General features: G+C 45.4%; 1 protein-coding gene, 1 long non-coding RNA gene and 2 pseudogenes across 2 annotated transcripts; 2 read left to right on the top strand and 2 right to left on the bottom strand.

Annotated features, from left to right (window-relative positions):
- The first annotated feature begins 1,137 nt into the window (after positions 1-1,137).
- LOC112937947 (putative FBD-associated F-box protein At5g56390) lies at positions 1,138-3,993 on the top strand. Its single transcript, XM_066306963.1, has 4 exons — positions 1,138-1,185; positions 1,305-2,252; positions 2,969-3,121; positions 3,407-3,993. The coding sequence occupies exons 1-4, from the start codon at positions 1,138-1,140 to the stop codon at positions 3,770-3,772; spliced, it is 1,515 nt and encodes a 504-aa protein (XP_066163060.1). The 3' UTR covers positions 3,773-3,993.
- A 366-nt stretch (positions 3,994-4,359) lies between these two features.
- On the bottom strand, positions 4,360-9,669 carry LOC107280887 (eukaryotic translation initiation factor 5B-like; annotated as a pseudogene).
- Positions 9,670-12,195: 2,526 nt separating this feature from the next.
- Positions 12,196-13,408, top strand: LOC112939551 (AAA-ATPase At5g17760-like; annotated as a pseudogene).
- Positions 13,409-14,056: 648 nt separating this feature from the next.
- Positions 14,057-16,060, bottom strand: LOC112939552 (uncharacterized). The gene is made up of 2 exons (XR_010738980.1): positions 14,429-16,060; positions 14,057-14,355 (listed from the first exon to the last, which is right to left on the bottom strand). It is a non-coding gene; the product is annotated as an uncharacterized lncRNA (long non-coding RNA).
- Positions 16,061-16,911: the final 851 nt, after the last annotated feature.

The raw sequence follows: 16,911 nt of genomic DNA, 5'->3' as shown, positions 1-16,911 counted from the left end.
GCTGGGAAGGAGAAGCAAGATAAGATAAAAGAGAAAGAAAAAAAGTAGAATCCGCTGCATTTTTTTTACTTTTAACCACACACTCCCTAATAGGTGGGTTCCACGGTTTTTTTCTCACTTTTAAGTGCCACGTCAATGCCACGTATGCGCCACGTCAGCCGAAACCACTACCCAAACCGTCTTGGGACTTTATTTACGCTGGTTTTGAAAGTTGGGGGATGCGTCATATTTGGTATTGCGTTCGGGGACGAATTTTAAACTCGGCGACGAATTAAGGGACCCCAACTGAACTTATTCCAAAATAATAAATAGAGAGCAAAACATAGGATTTCCAACAATAATGTAACGACTATTTAACACGACTCCAATTCTACTGCAACTAAATACCAGCCAAATGGTTTCAACTCCACCTAAAATAAGAGTGGAGCTAACTGAAACTCTCTCATAAAATAAACCAGAGTGGTGAAGTTGGGTTTAGGCTGCTCCACGACACCACTCTAGAATAAACTCCTTAAGTTAAATTTAAGAGTTGGAACTCTACCAAACAGGTGGTAAAATAAATGATTGCAAAACACAAAGAAAATACACAAAAACACACTGATAGGATGAGAGAGATAGATTTAAAGGAAATTAGGATTATTCTCTATGTTCCTTCTTACTTCTTCCTCTTCAATAGATAACCCTAGCCTGGTAGGATTAGGATTTCTGAAACTAAGCTAAGCGGTATGGGAGTAGTAATTTGTTCCTAATCCGAATAAGTCGCGGAAATCATTAGCGTTCTCCGATTTTATTTCAGTTACCCTTCCGTTCATGTTTCCTCATTATTAGTAACTAGAAAAAATGTGTTATTTTAATTTTATCATTGTTATACGGTTTAACTAGGTCGAAATTTATCGTGGGAATTCACCTAGATAATTAGGAGTCCGACTCTCGTCCCAAGTTAACGTGCGAGTTTTTAAAATTGATTCCTTATTCGACTCCTTTTGTATTTCCAAAAGTGAAGGGACTTAAAAATCGACTCAAATATGGATGTATCAAAATACCGATATAAATATCTTTAATTGTCAACGAAGAGATAAATATTTATTTACACAGATGATGCAAGCTTGGGTGCAGCCGCGCAGGTGACGATTAACGATGTTGCATCCAATGGAGCTCCTTCCACGCCCAAGCAATCAACGAGTGGTAATTAATCCTCACTTAATTAAGCGCTTTAACTCTCTCTTTTTTTGTCACATATATACTCTTATTAATTCCTTCACTAAAATAAGGTTAATTAATTATAATTATTCATGATGCTGCAGGCGATTGCAGGGGAGGATAGAATCAGCGAGTTGCCGGACGATGTGCTGGTGTCCATCTTGGAGAAGCTGGGCAACACGCGCCAAGCGGTGGCAACCAGCGTGCTGTCGAGGCGATGGCTGCACCTCCCATGGTGGATACGCCGGCCCTTCCTCAGCATCTTCCAGTTCCTCCCCAGATCAGCCAGAGCCGGAGGAGAAGACGGTTTCAAGAACTTGCAGCAGCGAGACCTCGACCGAGCCATACCTCCCTTCGTCAGGGCAGCCATGGCGTTCTTGGCCTCCCCCACGGCCACCCACTGCCTCGCGCTGAGGTTCCTCCTCACGGACGAGGAGGACGACGAGCTCGTCTACGCCGTGCGCCACCTCCTTCTCGCCGCGGGCGCGGCGGCTGACGCCGGCGGCGGCGGCGCACGATGCAGCTCGGTGCAGCTCGATGTCCGCGCGACGGCGGACACCACCGAGGCGCAGATGCGCGACGGCGCGCGGCGGCGCCTCCTCCTCACCGGCCTCGTGGCGCGGCCGCGCGGCCTGCTGATCACGAAGCTCCGGCTGGAGAGGCTATGGCTCACCGCGGCGGACGTGGCCGCTGTGCTGGGCGCGTGCGCGCGGCTGGTCCACCTCACGCTGCACGGCTGCCGCGCCGGCCGAGGCGAGGGCGCGGCGCTGGCGATCGACGGCGCGCCGGAGCTGCGGGAGCTGGTGGTCAGGGGGTGCGGCTACCGGCGGGTCGAGCTGCGACGCGCGCCGAAGCTTGTCCGGCTCACCCTTGAGAGCTGGAGCTCGACGACCACGACTGCTCCGCTCCGCCTCGCCGCGGCTCCGTGCCTCCGCGAGATTTCTCTCGTCAATTCTTGTACACGGCGTTCTTCACAAAGATTCAGGCTGAGCGAGCTCTTGGCTAGCGCCACCAACCTGGATTGCCTATCTCTCAATTTCAGAAATGAGGAGGTAAGTTGGGTGGACATCTTGGAAAAAAACTTCAGTTAGTTCCTACTACCTCCATCCCAAATTACTCCCTCCGTTTCGAAATGTTTAACACCGTTAACTTTTTAGCACATGTTTGACCGTTTGTCTTATTCAAAAACTTTTGTGAAATATGTAAAATTATATGCCTATATAAAAATATATTTAACAATGAATCAAATGATAGGAAAAGAATTAATAATTACTTAAATTTTTTGAATAAGATGAACAGTCAAACATGTGCTAAAAAGTCAATGGCGTCAAACATTTCGAAACGAAGGGAGTACTTGTTTTCTAGATTGTTTGGTATATGCTAAAGTTTAAAATAAAAGACAAAACTACTCTTATCGAATAATGCATGATTGAGAATAGAAGGGTGTTTGAGGGTAGAATGAGGATAAATTCAAATGATACGTGATTAATGGGTCAAGTAGTATTTTGGAGCGACAACTACTGTGAGAAAAAATTTAAATGATAAAGAGAGAACTAATTTGGGACAGATGGAGTACTGTAATTTTATATAAAATATAACAATCAGTATCGGCTAAGGGATATTCTAGTTTTATCCAAATTTATGTTGTACTAATATGTGACTCTTCTGATATTAGATTGCTATATTTTAAGATAGAACTTGTAGTCCCATAGATTTATGTTTGATACTGTTGATGCCTAATTGTTTCTCTTTTTTGTTTTCTCCTTAGATTTGGATACAACCTGAGGATTCAAACCGATTTGTTGCTGCGTTTGGCAGGCTGACTACCTTGTCTCTCTGCCGGATATTTGACGAGTGTGACCTTCTATGGACGTTGTACCTCCTTAAAGCTGCACCGTCCCTCCGAAAATTTAGTATTGGGGTAAGTGGCTCAACACAAATTAATCCATTTTTGTATTTTTCTAGCAATTCGCGTAACTGTTAACTTTGAAATCTTCCAATGGCACAAAGGGTTTAGCTGTCTCTACTCCATGCTTCATACTGAGATGGATTAGATATTTAGATTCTTTGTCCTTGACGCATGTAGTAGTCCTCAAACTATAGTTATAAATGTGGATTAGATCTCTCTCTCTCTCTCTCTCTCTCTCTCTCTCTCTCTCTAAATTTATTGATTCCCACCATTTTGACAAGGTATGTTTGATTACAGGTCCAGAAACATTCTTGCCAGTATGGAGGAAGTGAAGTCAAGCAGAGGCAAATCCTCTTCCCAGAGAAAAGGAACATGTTCTGGATAGATTTTAATTTCCAGCACTACCATTTGGCACAACTAGAGATTTGTGGATTTGAGGCAAATGACAAATATATGATATTTACAAGATTAATCATGGAGCAAGCTAAAAATCTAAAGGTTGTCATTCTGTCAGATGAGAAGACTTGTGATGAGTGTGATTTTCAGGATGATGGAACCTCCTCAACAGGATCAAGTTACCCGAAGAACAAAGAAGAGAAACGTTTGATACAGAAGCAACTGACAGAAGGAATTTCTTCACCTGTCAGAGTATTGGTACTATGATAGTAGTAGAATGTTTCACAGAGTGAACAGAAAGATCTTGAACCATACATTTTGTATTTTCACCACTTCGATGTTAAATCACTACTTTAGCGGTTTTGAGAAAAAAATGTAGTTTTCTAACTCATTATAAGTATTTGTTTTAATATTTCTAAGTACCTCACAATCACTGTAAAAGCTCATGCTTTATGTGGGCCTTGGTACGTACATATAAGAACAACACTTGCCCATCATCTCTTTGGGCAAATGAGTTAAAAGCTAGAACTTCTACGGTATTGAGAGATGGAGCAATATAGATCAATATAGATCAAGAGAGGGGCAAGGTATGAAATAAAAATTATCGTAACCAATGGTTGTATGGAATAAAAATTATCATAACCAATGGTTGTGGAGTATGGGCATTTAAAAAATTATAATATGGGCATTTTGAATAGATCGAGTACCTGTCTCTGTCTACATTGATCGGTATTGTTCAGTAGGAAACATGTAAACCAGGCGTTGATTTAGGCATCCAATAGATCTCAAGATCCATTTCCAAGAGGAACAGAGCATTTCCAGCCTTCTAACCCAGGCCGGCAGACAATGACGAGTGTAGCCACGCAGGCCAAATTCAGCACTTCTTTGGGCAACCAGATACACATAAACTCTGCGTATAGACTAGCATACCAAAGTATTAACCCAACAAAGTTCACAAGGTATACTTCAGCCAAAACATGAAAAACCTTGAACACCTTAAGCTACCCTAAATAGGAACAGCCAACAGGCCAACAACAATGGGCCATCAAGATTCAAGATAGAAGCTGCAGCTGTGCATGGTCATTAGCCATTATCAGTTTCACCGAGAAGAGTAGCAGCCGAGTAAACAGAGGTCATGGGCATACACCCCATGCCTGGCAAGTAGCAACAGCGTATGGTACTATGTACAAATATGGGAGTTTAATCCTCAAGGTATACGGAAGATGTGCTTTAGCGTCCTCACAAGCTCCCACTCTTTCAACGTGAGGTCACCCTGCATGAATCAGTAAACAAAACCATTTTACAATTTCCGTAATCAGTATACAAAGTGAACACAAAATGGTAACAAAACTGAAGTTACCCGATGATTTTCTTTAAGAAGGTCGATCGATTTCCTTGTCATAAAACTAACCAGTTCATCGTCAATTCCAAAGTTCCTACCGAAACATTTCTTTTGCTCATCTGGAGTGCTTCCTGTGATCTGTCGAAAACGCCCAAGACTATATTCTGTGATTTCATCAAAATCATACAAGTTTAATTCAAATATAGAAGTCATTATACCTTTATAGCAACCTTCTCTCCTTTTCTTGCCACATCAACTTGCTTACTGCTATTCTGGATAGAGGCAATGTTCCCAATACGAGCGAAACCATTGGAAGGGAGACACAGAGGAGTTCCCACCTAAATTGGAGACATTTAGATAAGGTTCCGTTCAACTGATAATGATTGAGACAGAGCTAGTGCAGACCACAAAATCAGAATGAAAGCTCCTAAATGAATATCATAGAAGTATTTCACAAGAATGACAGAACTGAAAGTCAATTGGTTAAACAAATGATTCCAACATTTGAAAAACTTGCAGCAGAAAGGAGAGCAAAAAGCAGGCATATGCTAGAGTGGTAGGTTAGTACAATACCTTAGCTACTCCTTCAAGGACATCAACGCCTAAGACAATTGGGTCCTTCAAGTTGAACACATAGTCTGGAATGATCTTGAGAACACAAGGGAACACAGCCTCTACAATCTTTTCATCCTTCTCTATTTCCCTCAAACCCTCAATGTATGTGGTAAATTGGTCGAAAAGGTGATATATTACATCTGCCACAAAGATTTTTACACCAGATTCATTGGCAATCTCACGGGCATCAGGCATCACTTTGACATCAAAAGCAAAGATAGCTGCATATTCTTTCTTCTTCTCAAGCATCACACTGGCTTTCATAACATCTTTTCTGTGGACAGGCCCTATATTGAAATCATAAATAGGGATATTGACAGCTGGGCTCTTTAGAAACTCTATGAGAGCTTCCAATGACCCGAGAGAAGAAGCTTACACATAAACACCATCACTGTTCTTGTCAATCCTGTTCATTAAAACAACCATCTCTGCCATGGCTTTGTTCACTGACTTTTCCTGATCATCACCTGGCTGCACTACAAAGAGACTTGTGCCTGCAACCGAATGTTCTAGGCCCTAAAAGGGAGAGGATGTTCATCAGTTTGTTGTGCCAAATTTCAAATGCAGAAATGTGGAATTGAGACTCACTGGCGCAGATATCTTGATGCCTTGAGAAGCTTTGATCTCCTTATGATGTTGATATGGGCACTGAAACATTATCATGGCAGTACATTAGTTGCATGCATCAGAAAAAGATCATAAACAGGCAATCACTACATTCAACAGTACTTTGATTAGCAAACCCACAGAAAAATTGACTTCATCCCGATTTTTATTATATAGCCTTTGTTGTTGCAATATTGGTTAGTTTGCTTTGTCTACTCAAACCTACCAAATAGGCTGTCTATATTTCCTGATTCCTTTATTACTAGATTACCCAGTCCATTGAGCTGTCTATCATTGGATTAGAAACCTGCCCACTTCACACCTCCCTACACCTACATAGAGCGACAGCCTTGCTCTTCCCACTCATTCACATGACTGCCTGTCCCTCTCTTCCACTCTCCCCCCTCAGCCCGTCTTGTTTCGATTGAATTTCAGGCTAATCATTTTGGTGTTACCTATAAGTTAGTAGTTTAGAATAGATTAAACCAACTGAACCAACCGCATCTCGTTTGGACTTGCACACAGCTTCTCAGATGGGATTGGTTTTAGTGATCATATCTACTGAAGCAAAGTTTGTTTATCAGCTGATATATTCCCTAAAACCAACAGAGCCAGCGAGCAATCAACCTCACATATAATGGTAGGTAGTGGTTAAAGAGTTCAAGCAGGGAAGGGAAACAAATTCTCACTCCTTTTGTTACTTAAACACCCAATAGACTAGAGTAGTACTTCCTCCGTTTCACAATGTAAGTCATTCTATCATTTCCCACATTCATATTGATGTTAATGAATCTAGATAGATATATATGTCTAGATTCATTAACATCAATATAAATGTGGGAAATACTAGAATGACTTACATTGTGAAACGGAGGGAGTACTGTCTAAACATAATGAATCCAATTGCTCGAACAAATTCATACTAGAGGTATTTCATCCTTAAAACGGTGAAAAGATATTATGGCTCACTTAATGAATCCAGGATTCCAGGTGTTAACAAATAATAATAACAAGAAACTAAGAAAGCATCAAAAATCACCACTTACACACCTTAATTCGAAGCTCTTTCATAGGATGAGGTGTTAACAGAGCCCTGATATGAGTCACAATGGGTCCCTAGGAAGCACAAAAGCAATATGATCAGTAATGTATCGGAAAGACCATAAACATTTTAAATTAGTTAATAAAGGAATGGAATAACTCATACCTGCATGCCACATGTAACTATTTGATCTCCTTCACGGAGGAAACCATTGGCCAACACAACATCAATTGTAGTGCAGTGGCCTTCAGTAACCTTAACCTCTAGGACAGTACACTGAAAACATAACGTGGCATAGCTATTTCATCACAAGTGAAATGGACCCATGCAGTAAATTATCTATTAGAACATGATAGAAATGCAACATCATGGATGGTCTATGAAGATTAGCTCTAGATGTGTACCTCAATGTTGTTAGAAAAGATAAGCCGCTCTTTCATCTTCTTTTGGGCCCATTGCATTGATAGTAGCAACAGATCTGGAATACCTTCACCACTGGAGAAGGTGTTGCATTACATGTCAAGAAAAGCAAATAAAGTTCTAACACTACTTACAGAAACCAAAATAATGAAGCAGAAAGGTTGGTGACAGATTATACCTTATTGCACAGGTAGGTACAATGTTCTTATAAGTACAATCCATTTCCTTATTTCTGTAGTACAAAATAGTATTGATGCCTTGCATCTTGAACTACATCACAATCTACAAGGCAAAGTTATGGAGAAACAAAGCCAACTTGAGCCACAAGAATATTCACATAAATAACATGCAAATTTCAATTTCACATACATCTGTTAGCCTTGCATCAAACTCCATCTTCACACCTTCAGCTTGCTGTTTAAGAGCCTTCTTTATTGGAGCATTCGGACATCTTTTCCAGCCAAAGAGTCGATCAACCTGTTGGACAACAGGAAAAAGAAAGAAAACTGAGGACAATAAGCAAGCTAAGACAAGACATCAGCAGAAATTCTTCAATGTTAATGCAAAGCTTAACCTTATTTAAAACAATGATGAAGTCTGCCTTATGTCTCTTCAAAATATTCAAAGACTCAATTGTTTGTGCTTGAATACCACGCATGATGTCAACAACTAAAATCGCGATATCACACAAACTGGAACCTCTAGTACGCAAGTTAGAGAAGGACTGATGACCAGGAGTATCAATAACAAGAAATCCTGGAACATGAAGAGCAGCACCAGCTTTCAACTCCTTGGTTCTTTCTCTAATGTTTTCAATTGGAAAGAATGTTGCACCAATCTGTTGGGTAATACCCCCCGCTTCCCCTCCTTGCACGTTGGTGCATCGAATACAATCCAACAATTTAGTCTTTCCAGTATCAACATGACCAAGAATGCAGCAGATCGGTGAGCGGAGGTCCGTATATTTCTCAGCTTTGTCCACCTTAGCAGGATCTCTCTTTGGAGTAAGTTTTCTAGTGTCCTTATCATTTTCATCAACATCAACATCCCATTCTTCAATTCTATTCTTCCAGCCTGTGACTAGAGAAACAACCTCCTCATTGGAGGATTTCATAGCTTCATTCTTCTCTTCCTTTGTGATTCTCTCCTCAAAGTTAATTCTCTCAAACAAATTCACATCAGCATTGACATCGTTACTAAATATCTTATCATCCCATTGATACTCCTAGCTTTCTTCATCATCTTCTTTGCTCACTTCTACTGATTCAGCCCCTTTAATCTCCTCAAGTTTGATTTTCTCCCCATCCTCCTCCACACGGTAGTGGGGTTGCTCTTCCATAATGGCACATTCTTCTTCTTCCTTGTTAACCTTATGAAGCTCCTGCATGTGACCGCCATCTCCATTAGCAGCCTCATCAGCCTTTGATTGCACTTTCTTTCTCTTGGAATCATATATGGGCCTCTTCTTTCTCTCATTGGCACCACCATCATTGCCAAGGTCGCTGCGAGCAAGAATTCTACTCTGCCCAAGGAACTGTCGCCTCATGGCATCAAGCCTCCTAGCCTCCTCCTTCTGCTTCCCAGTCAAGGTCTTCCCATCCTGCCTCTTCTTCATCGTTTTGCCCTTATCTCTCTCCTTCTGCTGCATCTTCATCTCTTCCACCATCCTCTCGTCCTCCTCCCTCTGTAGCCGCTCCTCCTCTGCCTTCCTCTTCCTCAGCTCCTCCTCGCGCTTCCTCAGCTCCTCCGCCTCTTTCCTCTTGGCGAGCACCTCCAGCATCACCCGCACGTGCCTAGGTGGCTTCTTCGCGTCGGCCTCCGCCACCTTCGAGGTAGTTTTCCTCTCCTTCTCCTTCTCCTTCTTCCGCTTCCTCCTCTTAGGAGCGGCCGACTCCGCCTCCATTTCGTCATCCTTCACCTCGGCACCAACATCGTTCACGGTAGCAGCCACATCCATCGCCGTGGACGCCGAAGCCTGGGCCAGATTCATCTCCGGCATGGAATCGAGCGCCGCACTGGCCATATTTTGGTCGATCTCGGCGAGGATCGTGTCGAGGTCCTCTTCGTCTGGCGCGGCCGCTCTCCTGCCCGCCTTCCTCCTCCTCCTCGATCCCCTCCCCGCGGCACCCACCGCGCCGGCGGTTGGATCCTCGTCGGCGGCGGCCGCAGGAACACCCACATTCCCGCCCCCCGCCTCCTCACCGCCGTCGCCGTCATTTTTGGGCGGCCGCTGGACGCCGGCCTGATGGTGGGGTTCGGGCGGCGGCTCGTCGCCACCGGTGGCGGCACTCGCCGTGCGGGCCATCGCCGGAGACATCGGGAGAAGAATTTGGGGGAGGGTTTGGTTAGGGTTTTGCCGTTTTGGAGGAAGCAGGTGAGGAGAGAGAGAGAGAGAGAGAGAGGCGGGAGAAGAACACAGCGACGGAACGTGCAAAAGAAGGAAGAAGAGGGTTTTGTGCCGTCTTGTCTTCTTCATTCCCGGAACATTTTCTAGATGACCCAGAAAATTGCTACTAATTCGAAGAAAACCCTCTCAAATGATGTACTGTGATCACAAATTGCCTAGTATTATTTGATTTTGGAGATTAATAAAATACTTTAGAAAATGAACTTGCCAGCGGTAGCTTAAAAGGAGGAGTCTAAACAATGCAGTACAATAGATTCTTTACAAAAATGTTTTTAGAATATTTCAAATCATAGTCAAGGGCAGAGTAATTGTTTTATTTAGTTTATTAATTTCGTCACTTTGCGGTTACTTGTTCACCTGGACACCTGGTCCTTTGAAGACTTAATTTGAAGCACATATCAATCTTTAAAAAAAAACCATCTATTGTGGTCCCGAAAATAAACTGCAATCGATGACAAGCACGAATATTACAACATTTAGTTGCCGATAATTCTTCGTGTCGGTCGCTTGGGGGAGGGAAAAAAATCGGGCGCTCCCTACCCTCACGGCGCGCACTGCCTTTTGGGCCCCCTACGTGCCCCTGCCCATCTGCTACGCGTCTTTACCACATACTCCATTGCAACAAATCACACATATATTATAGAAACTCTCTATTAAGGTAATGCGTTTTACTTTTTTTTCAAAAAAAATGTTTCACCTAGTGTACTCGTGACGTTTTACTATGTATAGATTAAATGTTGCAGTGAATTGAAACATTACTTCGCTATTTGCTGAAACATTGTTTTTATATAAAGTGAAACAACGTCCGATTTAAATGATTGATTCAATCTACTCAGTGAAACAATTCTGATATATTTAGTGGAACAACGTACAGCATTTAAAAATAATTCAATAATGAGCTTAAAAAATTCATTGGAATATATCCATGTGTGATCTTATTTTAAAGATTTAATTGCAATGAATATAATGGTGCAATCGGATCATGATTTAGATAAATAATTTAAGAAAAAATTGTTTAAAGTAGTTTTGCATGCATGTATGCTGAAGTCAGCTGACGTGGGTGCCCGACGTGTAGTGCCCTCCTTTAGTTGCAGAAACGGTGGTGTTCGGGAGGACCTCACCTCCCGCATATACAAAACAGAGTGACGTATTTTCTTATGATTAATTAAGTATTTATTATTTTTTTAAAAAAAGGATTAATATAGTTTTTTAAAGATACTTTCGTATAGCAAAATTTTTGAAAAATATAAACAGTTTAGCTGTTTGAAAGCGTGTGCACGAAAAACGAGAAAGGTAAGTAGCGAACTCAACAGAAAGAACTCGCTAGTAAAGATTTACTAGTTTACAAGTGATAACAAAACCTTCAAAAGTATAAGCCATAAAAAGATTTGGGCATTGGCCCTGTTTGGAAAACTAGTCAAGAGTTATTTTGAGAGCTATTTTTTAGCACAAGGAAGTAGCCCTCTAATAAAATAGCCCTAAATTATTTGGATCCAAGGGTTATTTTGAGAGCTATTTGTCATTTAGTGTACCTTTCCATAGAGAGAGATATAGAGAAAAGACACTTTTCAGTGGGCCTCACCTGAAATAGCCCCAATTAGCACCCCTTGGGTGGGATAGTTTTTTTGGGTGGGTTATTTCCAAATAGCCCTCAAATAGTTCACCCTTTTGGATTTTTTAGGCTATTTTAACTATTTTAGCTATTTGAGGGAGGGCGAAAAAATATCCCTTGGATCCAAAAAGGGAGGTCTACATTTAGTAAGTAGTAGTATGTCGTTTTGGATTTGTCCGCCAAAATGAAGTGTTGTTCTTCCTTTATTTTAACAAAGAAAAAAAGCATAATATAAATCTATATTTTCTATATAATTGGTACCCACTAACAATTATTAGAAGCTAAACCTCAACATACAAGAATGTCATATCATCACCACTAACAATTACTATTCGAGCCCATTCAAAATCTCATGCAAGCATGCCACATCTTCACTCACTAGCAATTACTATTCTGGCCTATTTTAAATCACATGCAAGCATGACACATCATCTACAATATTATATTATAGAGATCAACAAGTATATGTCAAATCATCTTTCTCGTATTATTTTCTCAACATTTCAACTTTCATCATTCCGATAATATTTAGCATATACTCATCAATGAATACCAAAGTAAAACGCGGGGTATCACCTAGTGGAATCTATATATTCCTCCCCTCTATGGTTCGGTCCCACCTCCGTAAAAGGAATCTACCTCCAATTCTGTGGCGACGCCACGCCTACGTCATGTAGCCCTCAAGCCGAACAGTTGGTGGGCATGGACCTCTCGTCGGCGGCGGGGGTGTCGCCGTCGTACGCCAAGGCGGTGGAGACCTACAGGCTACAGGAGGGCGGTGGCCACGGCTACCACGATGACCGCCTACGCGGTGCTGGCGCGCGGCATGGCGAGGGAGCTCGTCGTGCCGCACGACCTATGCGCGGTGGTGAGCTGGGCCACGACACTCGTCCACGCCCGCCTCGGGCCTCGCCCGGCGGAGCGCCGCACCGCCATCATCAACCGCGTCGATGAGGACGGCCGCCACGACAGCTGCTTCGCGGACGCCCACGCGTACCTCGCCACCAAGATCGATCCCCGTGCCCTGGGCCGGTTCCGCCTCAGCGGCGTCGGGGGCGGGGGCGAGCGCGGCCGATGGAATTCGCTGTCCATGGTGCCGGCTACTCGATGTCCGACGTCTTCGAGGGCGTGGAGTTCAGGTGGACTTCCGTCCCCGCGGAAGGCGGTGGGAGGTTGCGCGAATCGTGGTCGCTGGAGCTCAGCTTCGACGCGGAGCACACGGACATGGCGCTGGGCAGGCGCGGCGGCGGGAGCGCGAGCTCAAGATCTACATGAACGAGAGCTGGTCGTGGCGCGGCATCGTCCACCACCACCCCGCCACGTTCGACACGGTCGCCATGGACCCGGGGCTGAAGCGATCCATCGTCGCCGACCTCGACCCGGGGCAGGGCGTGGAAGCGAGGGTACCTCCTCTACGGCCCGCCCGGGACAGGCAAGTCCAGCCTCGTCGCCGCCATTGCCAACCACCTCCGCTTCAACCTCTACGACCTCGACCTCTTCCAGGTGCACGACAACTCTGTTCTCCATCCTCGTCGTCGAGGACATCGATTGCTGCTTCACCTCCAGGTCGAGGGAAGACGATGGCAAAGAGCACAACATGATTTGTCAGACAAGATACAACTGCCACATCCGACCAATAACGCAATCTTTCTTGTTCTTGATCGAATATTATTATTGTTTTTTTTGTGATTTCAGATTGAGCAGCAGAGCCTGACGCTGTCCGGGCTGCTCAACTTCATCGACGGGCTGTGGTCGACGAGCGGCGAGGAGCGGGTGGTCGTCTTCACTCTTCACCACCAACTACAAGGAACGCCTCGACGCGGCGCTGCTCCGGCCGGGGCGGATGGACATGCATGCTCGCCGGCGTGGACGCCACGCCGGCCGAGGTGTCGGAGATGCTGCTGCGCAGCTAGCGACGACGTCGACGCCGCGCTCAGGGCCCTCGTGGAGTTCCTCCAGGAGAAGAAGCGAGCCATGTGTCGATCGCATCAAGAACAGTCAAGTTTGAAAGTCCAATCCTTAAGATGATTCAGTTTCTTGTTCCTAATTTCGTGTCAAGTGCCACTGCTTTGTGAATCTCTGATTGTTCTAGTACTCTCATGGAATCATAGGAACTGATCTCGGATGATTGGTTTGTTTCTACTCCGTAGATGATTTGATTCACATTTTTTTGGGGCCGGTGATTGGGGATAATCTAGTCCTAACTTGTTACTCTTCTGTTCCTTCACTTGAGGGCATCATGTTTCAATTTTTCATGGTGATGTTCGTTAAGTACTTCCTGATATCACAAGTTCAGAATAGGCAAGTCTAGTCCAGGTCGATACTACATCTTAAATGGTCCTTTTCTTTTTCGTGAGCAAACTGGCCGAACAGTAATCATTAATCAATCTTGTGTTATTGGGCCAGCAGTCAAGTCTGAGGTTGTTTTTGTAACTGTGTTGTGATGGTCTGGCATGCCAAATTGTCAACATCCACTCGGGCTGGTTTCTAAAGTTGGGACTGGGATTTGAACTGAAAAATATTCATCATGAGCAGGCGATTGTCACTCTATTTTGTTGCCAATAACTATGCCATTGCAAGACAAACAGGAAGAACCATGAGGACCTGGCATATTTGCAACAGAATTAATATAGAGAGGATGCATCCTAATTAACATAGAGAGGATTGAACATGCATGTCACAAAATGATGACTCCGCTATCTGTTTTTATGGCTGAAACTTGATTGAGAACAGCAGAAAGAGGTACTCATTTTGTCTGACAAAGTGCAGTGCCGGTGACATTAGAGTGGTTTCAGTCTTTAGTTATCTGGAATGCATAGTAGTTTCATTATTGATAACAAACCGAATGAACGTGTTGCAGGTAAGAATAAAAGGCATACCGAAAGGTCGAATTCCGGGAGGAGGAAGATCGTCCAAGAGAGCTCACGCCCGGCTAAGATTCCACCAAAATTAAGCACGGTCAGCTTGCTGAAGGCACCCTGCTATGTCCTTGGATCCTCATGTTCTATCCAAATCTGAACCCAAAAAAAAAAACTGTCAGTCAACACCCGCGCGGGCATCACCGTTCAACCAAAGCACGTCCGGGCCATCAGCAGCGTGGGCTCGTCGTCGTCCTCCGCTGCGATGTGGCCTTCGGCATTCTTGGCCTTTGAGCGACAATCTTTAGCCCAGTGGCCTATCTTATTGCAATTCCGACACTTGTCATCAGGGTGCTCCTGGTGCCGCACCCGCATCCGCACCGATTCCTACGTTTCTAGTCGTTGTATTTGCTTTAATATTTAAGTTCCTAGTACAATCATAAAAGCTGCCAAGTTGTTAGCAGCAAAAACACCCTCTCGCAAACTCTGTTCTTGATTGGAATTTCGTCGAACACCTTGCGGTAGCTAGGTTGTTCGCCAACAATTGGTATACGAGCCTCGTTGGCTCGCTGGTGCCATGTCGCAGCGCTCGCCACCGCTGCGGCTGTCGCGTACACCGCCGCACCGGCCGTCGTGCACGCCACCACGCGCCGACCTGCAGAATCCCCGCCGCGCCATGGGCGCGGGCGTGGCGAGCGATAGCCTCAAGGCGTCCAGCCACGCGTTGTCAGGGAGTCGAGCGCCTCCGTCTACTACCCGGTTCTGACGAGGACCAACTACGAGGAATGGGCGCTCCTCATAACCGTCAACCTCGGCATTGGAGGCAATCGAGACGGTGCGCGTCGGCACACGACTCGTGCAGGTGGGGAACGAGCAGCTGTTTCGCTGGGAGTTCGCCGATGCAAGGTTCAAGGATGGTGAAAACGTGGAAGATTTCTCCGTTCGCCTCACCGGTCTCACCAACAGCAGAGTCACGCAACATCTACCTCAGGGAGATCACCTCCAAAGCCGCGAATGCTGTTGGCGAGACCGGTGAGGCGAACGGAGAAATCTTCCACGTTTTCACCATCCTTGAACCTTGCATCGGCGAACTCCTGGCGAAACAGCTGCTCGTTCACCTCCTGCACGTGCCGTGTGCCGATGCGCACCGTCTTGATTGCTTCCCATGCCGACTGCCCCGTGCGCTTGGAGGAGAGGGGGCGCAGCATCTCTGGCGGCACTGTGTGTAAAATTGGGCCAACGCCAGCCTGTCATCGCGGTACTCGATCCCCTCGTCGTCGAAGGGCTCCACGGCATGCCAGAGACCCTGTGCCTGCAGGTTGATGGTTATGAGGAGCGCCCATTCCTCATAGTTGGCCCTCGTCGGAACCGGGTAGTAGACGGAGGCGCTCTACTCCTTGGCGTCGCGTGGCTGGACGGCCAGAGGTTGTCGATCAACACCCCGTGCCCACGGCGCGACAGGGATTTTGCAAGTCGGCGGCGTGGTGGCGTGCGTGACGACCGGTGCGGCGGTGTGCGCAATGGCCGTAGCAGTGGGGGCGAGCGTTGCGACATGGCACCAGCAAGCCAATGAGGTTCTGATACCAATTGTTGGCGAACAACCTAGCTACCACAAGGTGTTTGACGAAATTCCAATCAAGAACAGAGTTTGCGAGACAGTGTTTTTGTGTTGCTAAGAACTTGGCAGCTTTTCTAATTGTATTAGGAACTTAAATAGCAAGCAAATACACGGTTGTTGATAACCTCCGACTGGATCATGACATCCCACGATCGAGGTCGTCCACCATGCGTTCCTACAACCCCGGCGTTCACCATGCGTGCATGCGTTCCCGACTGGGCCGCGCCATCCTAAGACCGAAAGCATGCAAACGCACGCACTCCCCAAGACTCGACGTGCTCCCGCATGAACACAGCATGCGTCGGAGCGCTACATGCGCACGACCTCCACAAACAACCACAAACTCGAAGACATGTGTAGCGGCCCGCCTCTCCCGGGCCGGGCCCTCTTACATCTGGCAGCTTTTATAGGTCATAGACTGCCCTCACAAACCAACACAAGTCTTTTCTGCACACTTTGTCCTCACTCATGCGCACTCGGGAAGAATTTCCCGATCAGGCCAAGCACGCTTAACCTCAGAGTTCGCCCTCTTACATCTGGCAGCTTTGTGAGGGCAGGCAGCTTTTATAGGTCATAGACTGCCCTCACAAAGCAATACAAGTCTTTTCTGCACACTTTGTCCTCACTCATGCGCACTCGGGAAGAATTTCCCGATCAGGCCAAGCACGCCTAACCTCAGAGTTCTTTAGAGATCGGAGTTCTTTAGAGATCGGCTTCCGGAAAAGAAGTTGCAATTTGTTGATACGAGTATTCTATTAATCCTATTAAGTAGGCCGGGATGTTACATCCTCACCCTAATCCTATTAAGTAGGCCGGGATGTTACATCCTCACCCCCTTAAGAGAGATGTGTCCAGTGCGCTGACCCTCACAAAGCAATACAAGTCT

The sequence above is a fragment of the Oryza sativa genome, chromosome 1, assembly GCF_034140825.1.
Source record: "Oryza sativa Japonica Group chromosome 1, ASM3414082v1".
In the NCBI taxonomy this organism is placed as follows: Eukaryota; Viridiplantae; Streptophyta; class Magnoliopsida; order Poales; family Poaceae; genus Oryza; species Oryza sativa.
Note: the sequence above shows the minus strand (reverse complement) of the source record. Positions and strands in the feature narration are given on the sequence as shown.